Below are 15,630 nucleotides of genomic sequence, written 5' to 3' on the forward strand. Positions count from 1 at the left end.
CCATTGATTTGTTGACGCTATAGAGGAAAATAGACATAGAAAAAAAGTTTGAGTTCACTCACACAAGAGCTGCTCTTCGGCACACATGTTTTTGGCTTCAATCTTTAGTTATCTGAACTTTAATTGAGACATTCCCCAGCATATGCAGCCTTTACTGTGTCTGTATTTTACTGTGCTTGGGATTAGTTCCTTCATTCCATTTTGTTGGGCTTTGATCCCTGACCACATTGATCTCAAGGCATGAATAGATAACACCCGCCCCAGTTTTTCCTTCCCCTCCTCAACATACATATCTGAAGAATAGGCTTGCATTACCCTCCAGCCACATCTCAGGGTTTTTTTTTTCATTGGCGTCCCACTTTTTCTTATGAGCATATATCTTCATCTGGTTTCCCTTGATCTTTCTTTAGGACTTGTAATAAAAGCTATCATAATGAGTAAAAGCACAAAACAGAACATGAATCAAGTTCAATTTTCAATTAAAAACAACACCAAGTGCTAAGATCAAATAACCAAAAGATGAGATTTTAAAGTCCGTAAAGCCTTTGTTGCACTAAACTCCTATTGTAATTAAAGTTGGCTGGATCTCTAAGGGCAACGCTTGAAGCTGATAAATAAGGCTCTATTAGATAATCAGGTGCTTATCAGAAGAATGCTTTAAAAGTCAGCATTAAATCCTAAGTATAGGCTTAGGTTCATATCAGAACTTTGTCAGCAAGCTGTTGAGCAAACAAACCAATACTTTCACCTAAATGTCATTATACCTTGTATTAAAACCTCTATAATTAATATGTCCACAAGTAAATAGCCCAGGACATTGAACAAAGTGGCTTGTGAAAAAATCTAGATTTGAGTCTTTAGGAGTAAAGGCAAAATGTACAAGCCTTGCCTAGCAGGACTTTGAATATTAAGCTCGTGAAATATGTATTATATTGTATCACAGCCTCAGAAAGCCGCTGCTTACTATTAATTATGAATACTTTTTGGTCCAAGGTCTACCTTAGATTATGGTACAAACAGAATTAACTTGATTAATTAAATCACCAAAGGGAATATATTTGTTTGTGTATTGACAATTTTAAAGTGATGTGTTTGACATAAACATAACTTGATTGAATAAAAGTCTTCAATTGGAAAAACGGTTTTGACAAAAAGACCCACTAAACCTCCGCTGCAGTTACCCACTATTTCACTTTTATCCCAAAAACTGGATATATGCTTTCTGACTCTTATTCCTCTCAATGTTCACTGGGTAAAGAAAATGTGCTTAAAGGTTGACAGTTAATGGTAATTCATTGCTTTGTAATTTCATTTGGCACTCACACTGAGAGTTTTTTACCAAAAGATATTTTTAAATGAGTTAACGCTCAACATGACTGCTGCGACAGGCTTTCTAACTGTGAAACAATGGTAATACATTATATTAAATCTTTGAGTACAATTTGCTCTTTAAATGTATTCATTTAGAGTTACTGTTTTGCCTTTTTTAAATTCAGGCTATTTTATAGCACCCTACTCTAGCAATATAACAATGAACAAATAGAAGCTTACACCTTTACAATTGTATTATTCTTTCAATCCGCTTGTAATGTTTTCCATATTTTCTGCAATGCGATGCATTGTTGGTCTTGCTTGAATATTATTCTCACCATCTTATCATGTTCTTACGTATACATCTCTATAAACTGTTAAAGAGTTCACTCATGGCACCTGCGTAATCTGGGTCCCTCTATTTACAAGAATTCAAAGAACATTACATTTCTCCGTCCTCTTGCTGCTTCTCACCCCTCATTAACACCAGTAGGCTACTGTTTCATCTTCTATGTAATTTCCTTTTGTGTGGGTTATCCTTAGATTTTATACTTTCCCTAATATCATCATTTCAGCTTCTTAAATCCCTTTGCTGTTTGATGATTCAAAGTTTTGAGAGCAGAGGATTTTTTTTCTGGGCCACAACTACCGAAGAATAAACGAGTACTAACACTTAACATGTAATCACTGATAAAAAAAATCTCTCTCCCTCTCTCTTTCATTTACCTCCCCCTCTGTCTGTAGCCATGTGTTCAATACTGGCCAGAGCCTGGTTTACAGCAGTACGGGCCCATGGAGGTGGAGTTTCTGTCCATGTCTGCTGATGAAGATGTCATCACTCGTCTGTTTCGGGTTAAGAATGTCACACGGGTGAGTCATTCAGGAAAGCCTGCGCAGGACATGTTGTGCCACTAAGTGGTATTTCACAAAATGAACTTGAACCTTATTAGAAATGCATTAGCTGTGGCCTTCTCAAGTAAGTCATATTTTACCACCAGTATATTTAGAGCTACACACTTAACACCACGTGACACAAGTCTTTAAAGTCAAAGAAGAATCTCGGCTGAAAATACTGTGTAGATTATGATTTGAATTTCTATATAACTACTTGTAAGCAAACTCAAAGGATGAGTGTTTCACTTGATGCTGGATTTCCACACAGTGTGTGCCTATGCATCATTATTTATCCATATTTCTTATGCATAAACAATGGTGCTTCTCTAGTGTGTGCCTCGAGGGAAAGAGGAGGTTGTCAAATAAATAAAATGTCAAATAAATTCACACTAAAAAATATAACCTGGAGATGTGCACTGAGCACAATGTTAAAAATAAAAGATAAAAATGATTCATAGATTGTATCATACAAACTACAAAGGATATTGTTCTGATATTCGTCAGTCCAGAAAATTGAACCAGACGCACCAAGATGTTCCCATAAGAGTGATGCATATTATAAGAATTTCTAAGGAAAACATGCAAGAAAAGCCCATTAAAAGAAAGGCAATAAAGGTCATTCTTTCCCTTTTTTCAATTTCTTCTTGTCATTCCCTAGATAAGCGTCTTAGGTGCATGTTGGCATACCAAAAAGGAGGCTTTTATAATCATAAAGCAATGCATATTTTCCGTGGCAGGACACTCTTCTCAAGCTGCAAAGCAGACTCTTTTAAGTTTCTTCTAAACCATGTCACAGATTTTACCAAAGTATGTGGCATTTAGAGAATTAGCAAGACCTTGTGAAACAGGCTAAATAAAGGCACTGGCAGCTCTGTCATGGTAGAGGGAGCACAGGGGATGTCAGGGAGGTCTTTTCTCAATTTCTTTGAGTTGATTCTATGTGACTGTATGCAGGTATGGTTAAAGCCTGCACATTTGCATAAGTACATGCATGCATTCCACTCAGGATCACTGTCAACCCAATTATTGAAGAAATCTGTATGCAGGGCGTTTCTTGGCTGCTATTAGAAGCAGCGTGACATGCTTCGCACAGAACTTCCTTTCTTGATTGGCATCCTCACCTCCTCTGTCGACCGCCCTTGTCATTCTCCTCTCCACCCAGGGCACCTTTTTTGTACTCAGTACATACCACATTCAAGCAGAGGGCAACTTAACCCAGCACGGGAGAAATCAAGTCACACAGAAATAAAATAAACCTCTTCCTCTCTCTGCATTAGGGTGTGACAATGATATATTCTGGTAGGGAGTAAAAGTCAAAGAAAGTGCATGGTAAGCGTATGTATGTGTGAGATGTGAGTTGTATAAAAGAAAAGAAAAGAGTACATTGTGTAAATCCCGCTTCCATTGAGGCAATTCCTACGTGCATCATTGGTGTCTTTGCCAGCCCAATTTGCATGACTTACAGTTCTCCACTGGTCCTTAAGTATTAGGTGAGATTCCACGGGACAAAGTTATGAACACACAGGGACCTCTCACACACACATCCCTGGCATGGCTTACCTCTGCAGACCTATATATCTCAAAGTCAGTCTGCTGAGTGAGCACAGCTGAGTGCCGGCACCCAGCCTGGGGAGCACTCTAACACGGGTGTTAACTGGCGCACACAGAAATACTGAAACAACCAGAAAATGCATTTCAACACAGACCCAAACAGTAGCAAGCATACTCACACTCAAAGGACTAGTTTACTCATGTGTTTTATTTTTTCTGTTGCATCTGAAGCTCCAAGAGGGTCAGCTAGTGGTGTGTCAGTTCCAGTTCCTGCGCTGGTCGGCGTATCGAGATGTTCCCGACTCCAAGAAGGCTTTCCTCAACCTCCTGGCTCAAGTGCACAAGTGGCAGAGGGAGTGTGGAGAAGGTCGCACTGTTGTCCACTGCCTGTGAGTAATCTGTTAGCGACACACATCATGTACTGTTAATTAAAAGAGAAAGAGAGAAAGCTAAAGTACGTTCCTCTCTGAAAAGGTCTGAGTGTATATTACTGCTGTTGGAAGGTGACATTTAAAAGTGTATTTAAATCAAAATCGTATTCTCAGAGGGGAGAATCACATAAATGTTAAAATATGGTGAATCATGACTGTTGGATGAGACAGAGTGTGTCGTGTTGTGACTCTGTGGTGTTTTTTGGGCAATGAGATGCAGTGCTTGTGAAAAGTATTTTTCCATGCTAGTATTTTCATAAGGTAGAGAATCTAATTGTGGTGTAGTGCAGTGTGTGGTGTTGTATGCCCCTCTGTTGTCCTAAGCCTCAGGGGTGCACACCCGTTGATGAATATGAATGGGCCGTCCAGCTCATTGCCAACCCATCACACGTTTATCTCCACCGCCCCCATCCGAAAGCACATCACTCAGCGCTGTCACACAGTGTTACCCACGACAACCAGGAAAGAGATTATGGAGATCAAATCAATTATGGCTTAATACAGAATGCGATGGTTCTCACTACAGTAAATCCAGCACTGCCAAAGCACTGACGACGATTGATTACCTTAATATTGCCTGTATACGCTGCGGAGGTTTCCATGCCCACCTTCCCTGCAGATGTCTCAGGAGAGAGGAAGTGGATTGTCCTCCACTATTTTATTGATATTGACTTTCTTTTATGAACACAATATTTCCAAGAATGGTACACCTTGCTGTTATTTCTGGAGTTTCCCTTCCTTTTCTTGTGTCATTATTTTGTATCAAGATATTGCATCTGCATGCTGTATGAACAGTATCAAGTGTTTTTCATGAGGTAGCATGAACACAATCAGAATCAGATTAAGAATCAGAAGTACTTTATTTATCCCAAACTGGGACATTTTTGTAATGGGGTTATCCAATTACACTTATCTTTCCTGCTTGGACCGGTTTATTGTCTTTGGAAGCTCGGGCTGGAGACGGAAATATTCACTGCCCGGCCAAAAAAAAGGTCACACTCTAATATTCGTTGGACCGCCTTTAGCTTTGATTACGGCACGCATTCGCTGTGGCATCGTTTCCACAAGCTTCTGCAATTTCCCAACATTTATTTCTGTCTTGCATTAATTTTTCGCCAAGATGTTGTATTGATGACGGGAGATTCGAACCACTGCGCAAAGTCTTCTCCCAAAGATTAAATAACAATTATAAAATAATTCTTAGCCATGTGTCGTGGCCCTGAGCACAAGTAGGAATAATTATTGTGATCCATTTTCTAAGTCTTAACTTGATATTTTTCTCTCTTGAGTTCATGACTTAGGGACAGGTGGAGGGATTATCTTTATAAGATTCTTAAAATGTTTTTTCCAATTGTAAAAACGGGGAAAAAATGTTTTGGCAGGTGAATTATGAATAACGTTTTTGTGAGGATCATTTTGTTTATTTTTGTCATACTCATTTGGGGCAAAAGAGGCTGAAGTGCAGCATTACCTAGCACGCTTGCAATGGCAAAGCCCAAATGCTCTTGTTGAAAACCGTTATAACTCACCCTGAAGGAAACATCTCAAGGATGGCTAGAGGAAATGTCTACATTTATTATATCAATCCATTGAATGTTTATCAATATATTTCACACACATTTTCCATTCATCATCAGTGGCAGACGGACCTGTCAACACTGTTCAATCGAATACAAAAAAAGAATTGTAAATAAGATTTTTTTTTTTCAAACGATCTGTTGGATATTTTACATGTTTTGTAAAAGAAATTCTCATCTGCAGTAACGGCGGTGGTCGCAGTGGGACCCTCTGTGCCTGCAACATTCTCCTTGAGATGATCCAGTACCAGAACATGGTGGACATCTTCTATGCGGTCAAAACTCTACGCAACTGCAAACCCAACATGATAGAGTCCCTGGTGAGAGCGTGTGTAAATAAATAAATCTGTGTGTTTTCAAGTGGCAGCAATTTGCCTATTATTATGTTTCTTTTTATCCATTTCAATTGAAGAATATTGTATTTTTCCTCAGGACCAATATCGATTCTGCTATGACCTTGTCCTGGAGTACTTGGACTGCTTTGAAGGTAGATAGCAACCAAATGTTCACCACAGCATAGATATCCCGTCTGCTGGAGATTCAACGTAAAGCCCCCCGGAGACCCCTCTACTTTAATGTTTGGACCCATGGTTTGAAAGGACTGCAAAGAAAAGAGAGAAGAAAAAAAAACAAGATCAAGGTTCTAACTTTTAACCTTTAATGTACAGCTGTGATTTCCTCCTTGTCGGTGATGTTTATCTCTTTTGATATTTTTTGTGCTTTTCTTGGTCCTCTTTGCCTCTGGACTAAAGCTCTTTTGTGCGGAGGGTCTCTGTAGCAGCCAAACAATATTCTGAGCTACAAAATGGACCTGTCTAATTTGAAGAAGGGCCACCCTGGCTTTGTTTAATTGTGTTGTTTAAAAAGCGAGGGGGCTGGATGAAAGTGCAGAATCACAGCAGAATTATCTAAACGTGGAGGCATTTTATTCTCTCTCAAGAGCTACGTACAACAGCAGTGCTCTGCGGTTGTGGCATGACTTATCTACCATACCATAAACTGCCTTATTCTCTGATGATAGGACAGATTATTCAAATCACTGAGTACACCTAAAAGGTTTTCCTACTGGTGAACAAACAGCAACAAGATATTTTAACAAGGACCTACAGCATAAGGATAGCCCAGCCCTCGACAGTGTTGATGCAGAAGCTGTACAGTAGTGCAATGTGTTGTATTTTGCCATAATGTTTGTGCTGGATTACCATGTGTGCTATTGGTGGATGTTTCCAGGGACCACAGCACTGGGCCCGGTGCCACCACTGAAGAGTCCTGTCTCATTACAGTCGCAGTGCCAATCCCATCGACTGACTTGAATCCTCTCTTTACTTTGCTCTTCTGCTTCATCTTGATGTATGCCTACCAACATAGACTATGTACTGCATCAGCTATTGTTCTCGCTCCAAAGTGATTGTTTGTATTTTATACCCAGCGAGAAAGAAAAAAGGACAGGGATTGCTGGAAATGTACTGACATGCCATCGTGGTGAAAAATGATGTTCCATTAATGCTGTGGTGAAGTGTCTCAACCAGTGCTGCGTTTCAGGTTTGAGTCTGTGGCTCCTTTTACTCTTGTTGTCTGAGGCATTTCGTTGTACTGTACACAGCGAGCTTAACCAGTTTGAATTGTATCACCACCCTTTCAGGTAGGGGGTTCATTTGGACAATCTTGACATGATTTCAGTTGTTGTTCCTGGTGGCGTAAAAATAAATAAATAAAATATATATATATAGTTAAAAAGGGGCATTAACATTGTGCAGAGGGAAAAACTGCTACTGCATGACCGCTGGTGTTCTCCCAATAGTTGCCATTTAAAGTATCCTACAATAATATTGGTATACAAGAGCAACAATAAGAAATACTGCCCACGGACTCTGCTGTTAGGATCCCACTGGTCTTACCAAATGAAATCCACTTTTTTCACCTACCAGTCAAGGCATGGAGAGTTTGGAGTTGTAAATGCCTGGATTAATTGAAGAACGTCAGGCAGTATGATACACAGGATCAAAGTCAGCTGGTAAAATGAACCAGCAAGCATTTTCCTTTGTATTTTTTAACATTACAATATGTTCAAGAACGTATCTATTTCTTTTGTTATCGCCCTTCAAAATATGTTGTGCACCACCACCATATATCCTGACATAGTGCAGAATTTCAAGAAAGGCAGTAAAGGTATCACTCCAGGACCTGCCCGTATAAACAAGGAGAGACACCTTGAAGCCCACAGAAACTGAGAAATGGCAGCTATGCGAACTCTGTTGCTAGTCCGCAGCTCACAGTCTGGTTCAGGTGGGAGCGCCAGGGTATGTGAGGAATCTAACCATGTACCAACATCACCGGGGATCCCACAGGTTCACTGATAGAGCAGCTTGTTTTCTGATGAGGATGAAGAGTGAGGTAGCTACATTGTGATCAGCGATCTGACCCAGGATCACTGCAGGAAGTGCCTGGACACTTTTTCTCGAGGGTAGAAGGAATGTGTACATACAGATGTATATTATGTTATGTGAATACTATGTGAATAATATACTATATGTTTGCCAAGAGTAAAGACGTACAGTAAGTAACCACTACATAACCACCAAGGTGAATGTGCTGTAAATGACCATTTTGTGAGTTTATTGCCAGAACTTTTAACAGCTGAGTGTGAAATGAGTCTCCCTGATGGTTCATTCTGAGCTCTGAGTAAAACAGGTCTGTCAAAGCATGTATGGATCTATTGTCTGCTTTGTATTTCATTTAGTTCTTTTCAATATATCCAGATCCACATTGTTTATTTCAACAGCTTTGTTTTCAGACTGTGTGAGCGCAATGTACTTTTGCCATTCCAAAGCTTTCTATTATGACAGCTCTCTAAACGACGGCGGCCCCCCGAGAGTGGCGCTGATTTCACATGTGTGTTTGTGTATGAAGCGATGGTACATGACATGAACCTTGTATTTGTGGGGGCAGTTTGTGTATTTAAAGAGAGAGACGGAGGAGATGGATGTATTTTGAGGTCGGTACAAAGGGTAGGTTCTGAAACATAACAGCGATCAACAATAAAAAAAAAGGGGGAGAAAAGAGACATATTGTTGTCAACTCATCATTGGGTGTTCTGTCATAAAAGCACACACAGCAACAAAAATAAAGTTTGTGTGGTATTTTGATGGTTTGTCAGCAGAAGTACAGAATTGAAAGCTGGACATGGACTTCCTGTCCACGCACCTCTGACCCTCCTGCGGTTTCTCATACGGATGTGGTCTTTTAGCATCTAGCCTTCGCTTTGAACCACATCGACTATTTGATCTCTCTTCTTTTTAAGCTCCCACTTTATTTCTTTCCCATTTCCCCCTTTCATCACCCTCCTTCTCTCACTTCCCCCATCCTCAACTCCTCTTCCATTACTTTCATTTCTCCCTCTCATCCTTCTCCATCTGTCTCGCTTTGCCGCTCAGCCCAGAGTAAGGTGACTCCAGACCACAGACTTCCTCTCACCCACGGCTATGTTGAATAATGCAGCAGTCCTGCAAACCGATCCAGTGTTTAGCAGGGGGACAAGCCGGATTAATTAGAGGACAAGAACCCCTACTGTTGGGTTGAGGACAATGCAGGCCCTGTGGATTTGCCATTAAAATGTTTGGAGATTGATAATCCTTAAAAACAAGCTCAGATATTGTTAATGCGAAAGTTCCTGAGATAAGATTTTTCATTTCTCACGACAGTTAGCAGGAAAAAAATGCATTATTTATTTAACATGACATAGATAAGGAACTTTTTTCATGGAGGCAGGTCATTTACACTATCCTATTTTAATCTAAAAGATTTCCTCAATTTCCTTTTTCACCTACAGAAAAGTAATACAACCTGAAATCCTTAGCGGCAGGCTCCATCATCCTCTTCTTAAATTTGACCGGTGGTTTAAATTAGAAGGTAATTGGAATCTTATCATTTAATTCTGACGGTGTAATGACTGCCATGTGTAAGGTAACTTATCATGAGGCTGAGATCCAACTGGGTTTTGTCTTTTCTCTCTGGGCTTCCTGCCTAATATTCCTCCACTGACAGGCCTGATGGATGTCTCTCCTGGTCTCTCTGGTGAGCGTCGCAGTAGATACACTCTCATGGTGTTTCTGTGAAACTGCAGCGAGATCCGACAGCACAACGCTTCAGCTGATACAAAGGAGGAGGGCCAGTTATTGTGATAACTGCACTTGAATACTTAGTTTCCCACCTTTATTTGCCCGACCATTTATCAATTCCATTCTAAGTTTTTCAGCTGTTTATTTATAAATGTTAACTAATCATTTCAACTGTTTGACAAACAACTACTTCTGCATTCATTAATTAACCTACTTTTAGTTAAGTATTTAAACCATTCCTTCACTTATATATGATCATTTTACATAATGTGTTACTTGTAGCAGACGTAAACAAATGTCACCATTCAAATTGAGCAAAAGTTAAGCCTTTTAACTTTTTTAGACAATCTTTTTATTTTTATTTATTTTACGATGTATCCTTTCCTTTTACTGTTTGAAGAAATTACTTAAAGCTAACTATTTCCATTTTTATCCATGAATAATAGACAATTATTTCAGATAATTGTCTATAGATAGTTATTTTTTATATATACTTTACCATAGAGAATTAAACAACAAAATAACTCTTTTAGCTAACTCTCTGCTAGCTTACTATCGTTCTCAAAAGATTTCATCCACTTGCCACAAAAAAAGCATGCTTTTAATGTGTTGGAACTTACTCAAATTAGTGGTATTTGGATAGATATTTGTATTTTGATCAATATGTTTATACATTTTTGTATCTTGGATAAAAGTACCTCAGTTTGGAAATCACTGCTCTGAAAGTGGTGTTCAGTTAAATCCAAATATCTACAGAGACAAGCTGAATATCTCCTGAAGAGTTTTAGTGTCGGCTAAATGTTCTGTCTCAAACCACAGTGGTGTATCTGACTGAATATTAAGCGTTTCTTATTTCATGCTAAATACTTTACTGAAAGATGCCGATAAAATCCAATATTCTCTTGGAGATAATTGTCACAAAAGCTTTTGCAGCTGACCTTGCCCAAGCCTCAGTCGATAAGAAGGAAGCAGAGATGCATGCATATCCTTTAACATGGCATGAAAACGGTGTTAGAAGCTTTTTAAAAAGGAAGAAAGATCTGGATCAATGTGTTATACGCTTTCTTGGAAACAATTCAGATTTGTAAAGAGACCGCTTTTCTCTGATGAGAAATTCGTCTCCCCTGTCTGGCATTTTCCTAATAAATGCACAATGTGAAATGTGAACACATGCAGTATGTTGTCTTACCGACATGGTATTACTCAACTTCTGCTGAATAGTACAGCATACAAGACAGGTAGCTCCAGCTCTGTGTTCATCAGAGCGAGGGCGGAGAGGAGCTGGCCAGATGGCTCTTTCCACCATGTTTCCTCACTGGTTCCACTGCCACGATCTGCCTGACTGGAGCCCTTATCTCAAAAATGTGCTCCCAGTTCAGTGAAAGTTATGGTTCAAGAGAGGGAGCTTCCTATGGTTCCAGCTCCGAACGCTCAGGCATACAAGAAGCTTGAGACAGATAACCAGAATCACAGTGCACACGAATGACTCTACCGTCCTGCTCCTCTTTATCACACTTACCTTTTGCTGTCACGAACCCTGCAGTATTTTGCCTCTTCCACGGACACAAGCCACCTTTAACTTAGGATGCTTTGACCTGTATCATTTCGAGGCCTTGCACGCATAGTTGAATTAAGCCAGTGGAGGAAAAACTTAATGTCTGGCATGACATGGCCACTGTAAAATAAAACAAGGCAGAGCAGAGCTGTAACAGTTTGGGAAGGTATAGTGCTGAAATATCAAGGATTCACATGGAAAATCCGTCTACCACCATCTCTTGATAAAAATACAATCTCAGGTGATGCAGAGGCTGAAGTTGTTTTGCCCCAAGGATAATCTCTTTTTGTTAGTACACATAGAGAAATGTTGAGCCTTGGGGGTTCTCTGGGAAACACTTGTAAATGATCTTATGTCAACATGAACAATTTCTAGGTTGTGGCAATAAAGCATCTCCAAGCTGCCATAAATTTGAGAGATGGGCTTATCAAAAGGTCAGGCCTTTGAGGGACTGGCTTAGCAACTGGATTTATCCCACTGTTTATTTTGAGCAGAAAAAAATTGGGCTGCAAGTGACGACTAACATCAATCACACTTCATTGTGATCCTTGACAAAACTTCAACGAAAACAAATGTCTTTCTGATTTCCTTTAAATCCAAAGAACAATAACTGGGAATTTATATCATCATGAATACAATGTAACCTTTTCCTTTATTGATTTACAAATAGAGTTCTGATAATTATCAAGGCAGCTATATTAAGTGGATGTATTCAGCCATGTCTAAAGAAATTGTAAATAAACTTAATTGCCTTTCTGTAGCTGTAGGTACTTGTGTCAGAGACGATGCAAATTACACACCCCCAGATAAATGTTATAAGTGTTAATTGCTGCCTTTGTTTTTGTTGCAACATGCTGTGTTTAAAAAACAATATAATTTCAAAGATAGGACTCTGAAATGAAACCTGTTATACACTGTTAAGGCACTTAAAAACAACAAAGCAGAGACTTCTTCTTTAAGTGCTTATTGTCTAGGTTTTTAATTTTTCAAGTGTCTATTTCTTCAGCCTCTCTCTTGTCCTTCCCCCCTCCCATCTTTATCTCTCTCATTCTCTCTGTCTTCTTTCCTTTATTCTCCTCCAGCACTTGATGAAATAAATGCAACCACAGGAAGACAGTTGTGCAACTGATAGTACTACATTAACCTCGGGGAGAACAACAGGCGTCCTCTACTGCCTCATCTCTCTTCTACACCAGACACCCCCAAGTGCAGGATGCTGTAACCTCAGCACCCCTGCATCCCACGACATCCCTGGAGCCCTGTGTCGTCCGGTTCATGCAGCCCTGTAGCTGCAACCTATCTTACTTCTGCCATGGCTGAGTAATGTAAAGCTAGTTGAGAGAGCGCTTCTCTGCATACTCAATGAAAATGTGGCCCACCACTTCTTCTCAACACTTAGTTTTTTCACTTACCAGGTCTTACTTACAATCCCCTCCCATTAAATGCCCCACCATATGGAGAATAGGCATACTCCTAACATGCCTGCAATTACTCTCATTTGTTTATAAAGGAAATGACAGACTAAATGTATTTTGCAGCTCCTTTCTAAAATGGCAAATACATGCATTTCAAGCAAACACTGAACAAAGACATCTACAATGATTTAGTTAGTTTCTGGGGTATATGTTCCCCAAATACGGAATTGATTTTAAGATAAAACATCTGCCATTTGAAAAAATACACTACTTTTAGAGCTATCTTTAATACTAACCCACAGAGAATTATGAACCTCCCCAGTCATTCCCCAAAGCCTCTACAGAGCTTTTGAGTGTCTTTTGACATTGTTATTCTGGCCGGTAACTGTATGTTTTGTTTTCAGTCTCACTGCTTTCATCAACCTTGTTACCAGCAAGAAGCTATTTCTAGCTAAACAAATAAAAAAACCAAACATTGTACACCACCTGTCCAGTGCCAAACGGTAAACAGACACAGTCTCAGAGTACCTGGTGAACAAAGTAAAGCATTTAGAAGCTGAAAAGCAACGTATTTCCCTCAGGAGTTGGTGGAGCACAAACAGAGCTAAAAGGAAAGCGAATACTTCAGTTGGACAAAAAATACTCATTTGTAAAGAAAGCTGCATGACAAATTTATAAGGTTAAAATATCAGTGTGTATAAATGATCAGTGTCAGCTTTGTTCCACCATCCATTAAATCCACCTTCTAGCACCTATGAAGTCTACAAATTAACACGGATATACGCTCGGTTTAGTCTGGACAGGTTCCTAGGTAGACGTTGCAGTGTAAGCAGGTGTTGGGTGCAATAATACTTTTTAACTGCATGGAAACCTGGCAACCTAACAGGGATAACATGACTGTTTCAAGTCTTTATGCTAAACTAAACTTCATATTGACAGAAAAGAGAGTGGTCTTATCTCTATCAGTAACTTTTAATAAGCGTATCACCTAAAAAATCTAATTTTTACATTTCTTACTTTATATCAACATCGTTTTCTGTAACCTTTATTTATGTTCATCTGTTAATTTAATTAAGCATCTGCTCATTTAATGACATTTGGCAAGTCCTTTTGCTTCATCTGATTGCCTCTACATCTGCGAAACATACTGCTTTTACATTTACCCATCAGCCTGCAGGTCAGCCAGACAGTAAATTGGTCTCTGGGTTTAAGAGTCTTGTCTCTTGCCTAGAGAGAGTAACTGTCAGTGTCATGTTCTGGTCTTTCACCACCTTCAAACGTAATTAGAGGAGGAAAGAACTATTTCTTTTCATCTGTCTCCATGGCTTTTCCATTTAATACAGCGCCTGGACCACTGGGGCACTGGGGATTATGCTGTCGTGTCATGTAGGCCAAACCGTCGTCTCTACATGCATGCAGATATGAACTCTTTAATATTTTATTCCACTGGTCATCTGTAACGGAAGAATATCTTCTTGTCAAAATAAAAAAAAGTCTTCAGAGACTGCTGTCAGACAGGATAACAACAGAATAATTCATGGCCCTATTTTACCTTTTTCTTTATCAATTCCTCTCCTGCTCTTGCAAAGTCACTATCTGTCCTTGCTTTATTTTTGTACGACTCCTTTCCTTTTTCGGCCACTGTCCTTTTTCCCTTTTTGTAAGCAGTTTCGTTTTTAGCTCCTTTGTCCTTTTTCTCTTCTCTCTTTCTACTGGTTCCGTGTCAGGGTAGAAGAAGGCGGAGGTAGGAGCCTCTGACAGCTGCTGGAGTGAAGAGCGTTTTCTTCTCTCTTGTCAATTGTCTGCTCCACCATGTGGATGAGGTGACGGGGTCATGACCTGCCTCGCGGATACATGTTTTGATGTTGTCGTGTCACTCATAGTGGAGGGAACAACATTCTCAGTGGAGTCCGCCCGCACACTATATAATGTAAAAGCCGGCTTACTTTGCACCTGCCATCAGGGTCAAATCATTAAGTTACAGACCACAAATGTTTGAAGGGGCCCCTCACCAATTCAGGCTTTATTTTGCACATACTGTTGGGCAAGCACAGAATAGTTCTAATCTGTAGAGTACTGTTCCTCTCTGTTTATCTGTTTCCTTTAAAACTAATTAAATGTATTTCATTTCTGTCTCCCTCCTGTTCTCCTCCTCTGCATTCCCACCTCCCTGACTCTTTTGATTTCAAACATTTCCAACATTCTCATTGAACACAACATGTGTCAAATGATGGCACACATATAAGTAATCTTTTTTCTTCATTTCTCTTTTGATAGATGAACCCACTTCTGCTTATTTTGTTCATTTTAGAGCTTCTGTAATCTCAACATTAAGCTGACAGCCCAGGGGACCGCGAGTAGAAGTTTAAACCCAGACTACTACTACTACTTCAGTATTTTACTGATACAATCATTCTGTTTAGGTAAAAAAAAATGCAGTGTGTTTGTAATTGGTAATATGGTTTCATTTCCTGGCATGTGTTATTTTTTTAATATAAAGTGGTGCTTAAGCCTGGCCCCAAATAAGCTTGCACACCTGTGCCGTGCTCAGAATGCCGACTGGCCCAACCTGCGTCAGCCTCACATTAGACTTAAACAGCAATGTAGAGGACTCCAATTTAACATCAGCAATATGGCACAAAGCAGTCATATTGGCAGTGTAATGGACTTTTGTTTTGAGTTGTCACTATTAGTTGGAGAGCAGCTGCTTCACTTCAAACTTTGATTTTACCCTTGCTTCTGTTTGAAAAAAGTCAGAGAAGTTATAGAGTGAAAAAA

General features: G+C 39.6%; 1 protein-coding gene across 3 annotated transcripts in view; it reads left to right on the forward strand.

Moving 5' to 3' along the window:
• ptprub (protein tyrosine phosphatase receptor type Ub) overlaps window positions 1-8,468 on the forward strand; it is a 141,759-nt gene extending 133,291 nt beyond the window's left edge. For 2 of the 3 annotated variants that reach the window (XM_063878794.1, XM_063878795.1), the window contains 5 exons: window positions 2,056-2,181; window positions 3,988-4,145; window positions 5,949-6,084; window positions 6,197-6,251; window positions 6,995-8,468. In XM_063878794.1, coding sequence (XP_063734864.1) covers window positions 2,056-2,181; window positions 3,988-4,145; window positions 5,949-6,084; window positions 6,197-6,251; window positions 6,995-7,077 — 558 coding nt within the window. In that variant the 3' untranslated portion in view covers window positions 7,078-8,468. Of the gene's footprint in view, window positions 1-2,055; window positions 2,182-3,987; window positions 4,146-5,948; window positions 6,085-6,196 lie in introns of all 3 variants that reach the window. The other variant, XM_063878796.1, reaches the window with a different exon arrangement.
• The last annotated feature ends 7,162 nt before the right edge of the window (window positions 8,469-15,630 follow it).

This window comes from Eleginops maclovinus, chromosome 3 (assembly GCF_036324505.1).
Source record: "Eleginops maclovinus isolate JMC-PN-2008 ecotype Puerto Natales chromosome 3, JC_Emac_rtc_rv5, whole genome shotgun sequence".
NCBI classification, from domain to species: domain Eukaryota; kingdom Metazoa; phylum Chordata; class Actinopteri; order Perciformes; family Eleginopidae; genus Eleginops; species Eleginops maclovinus.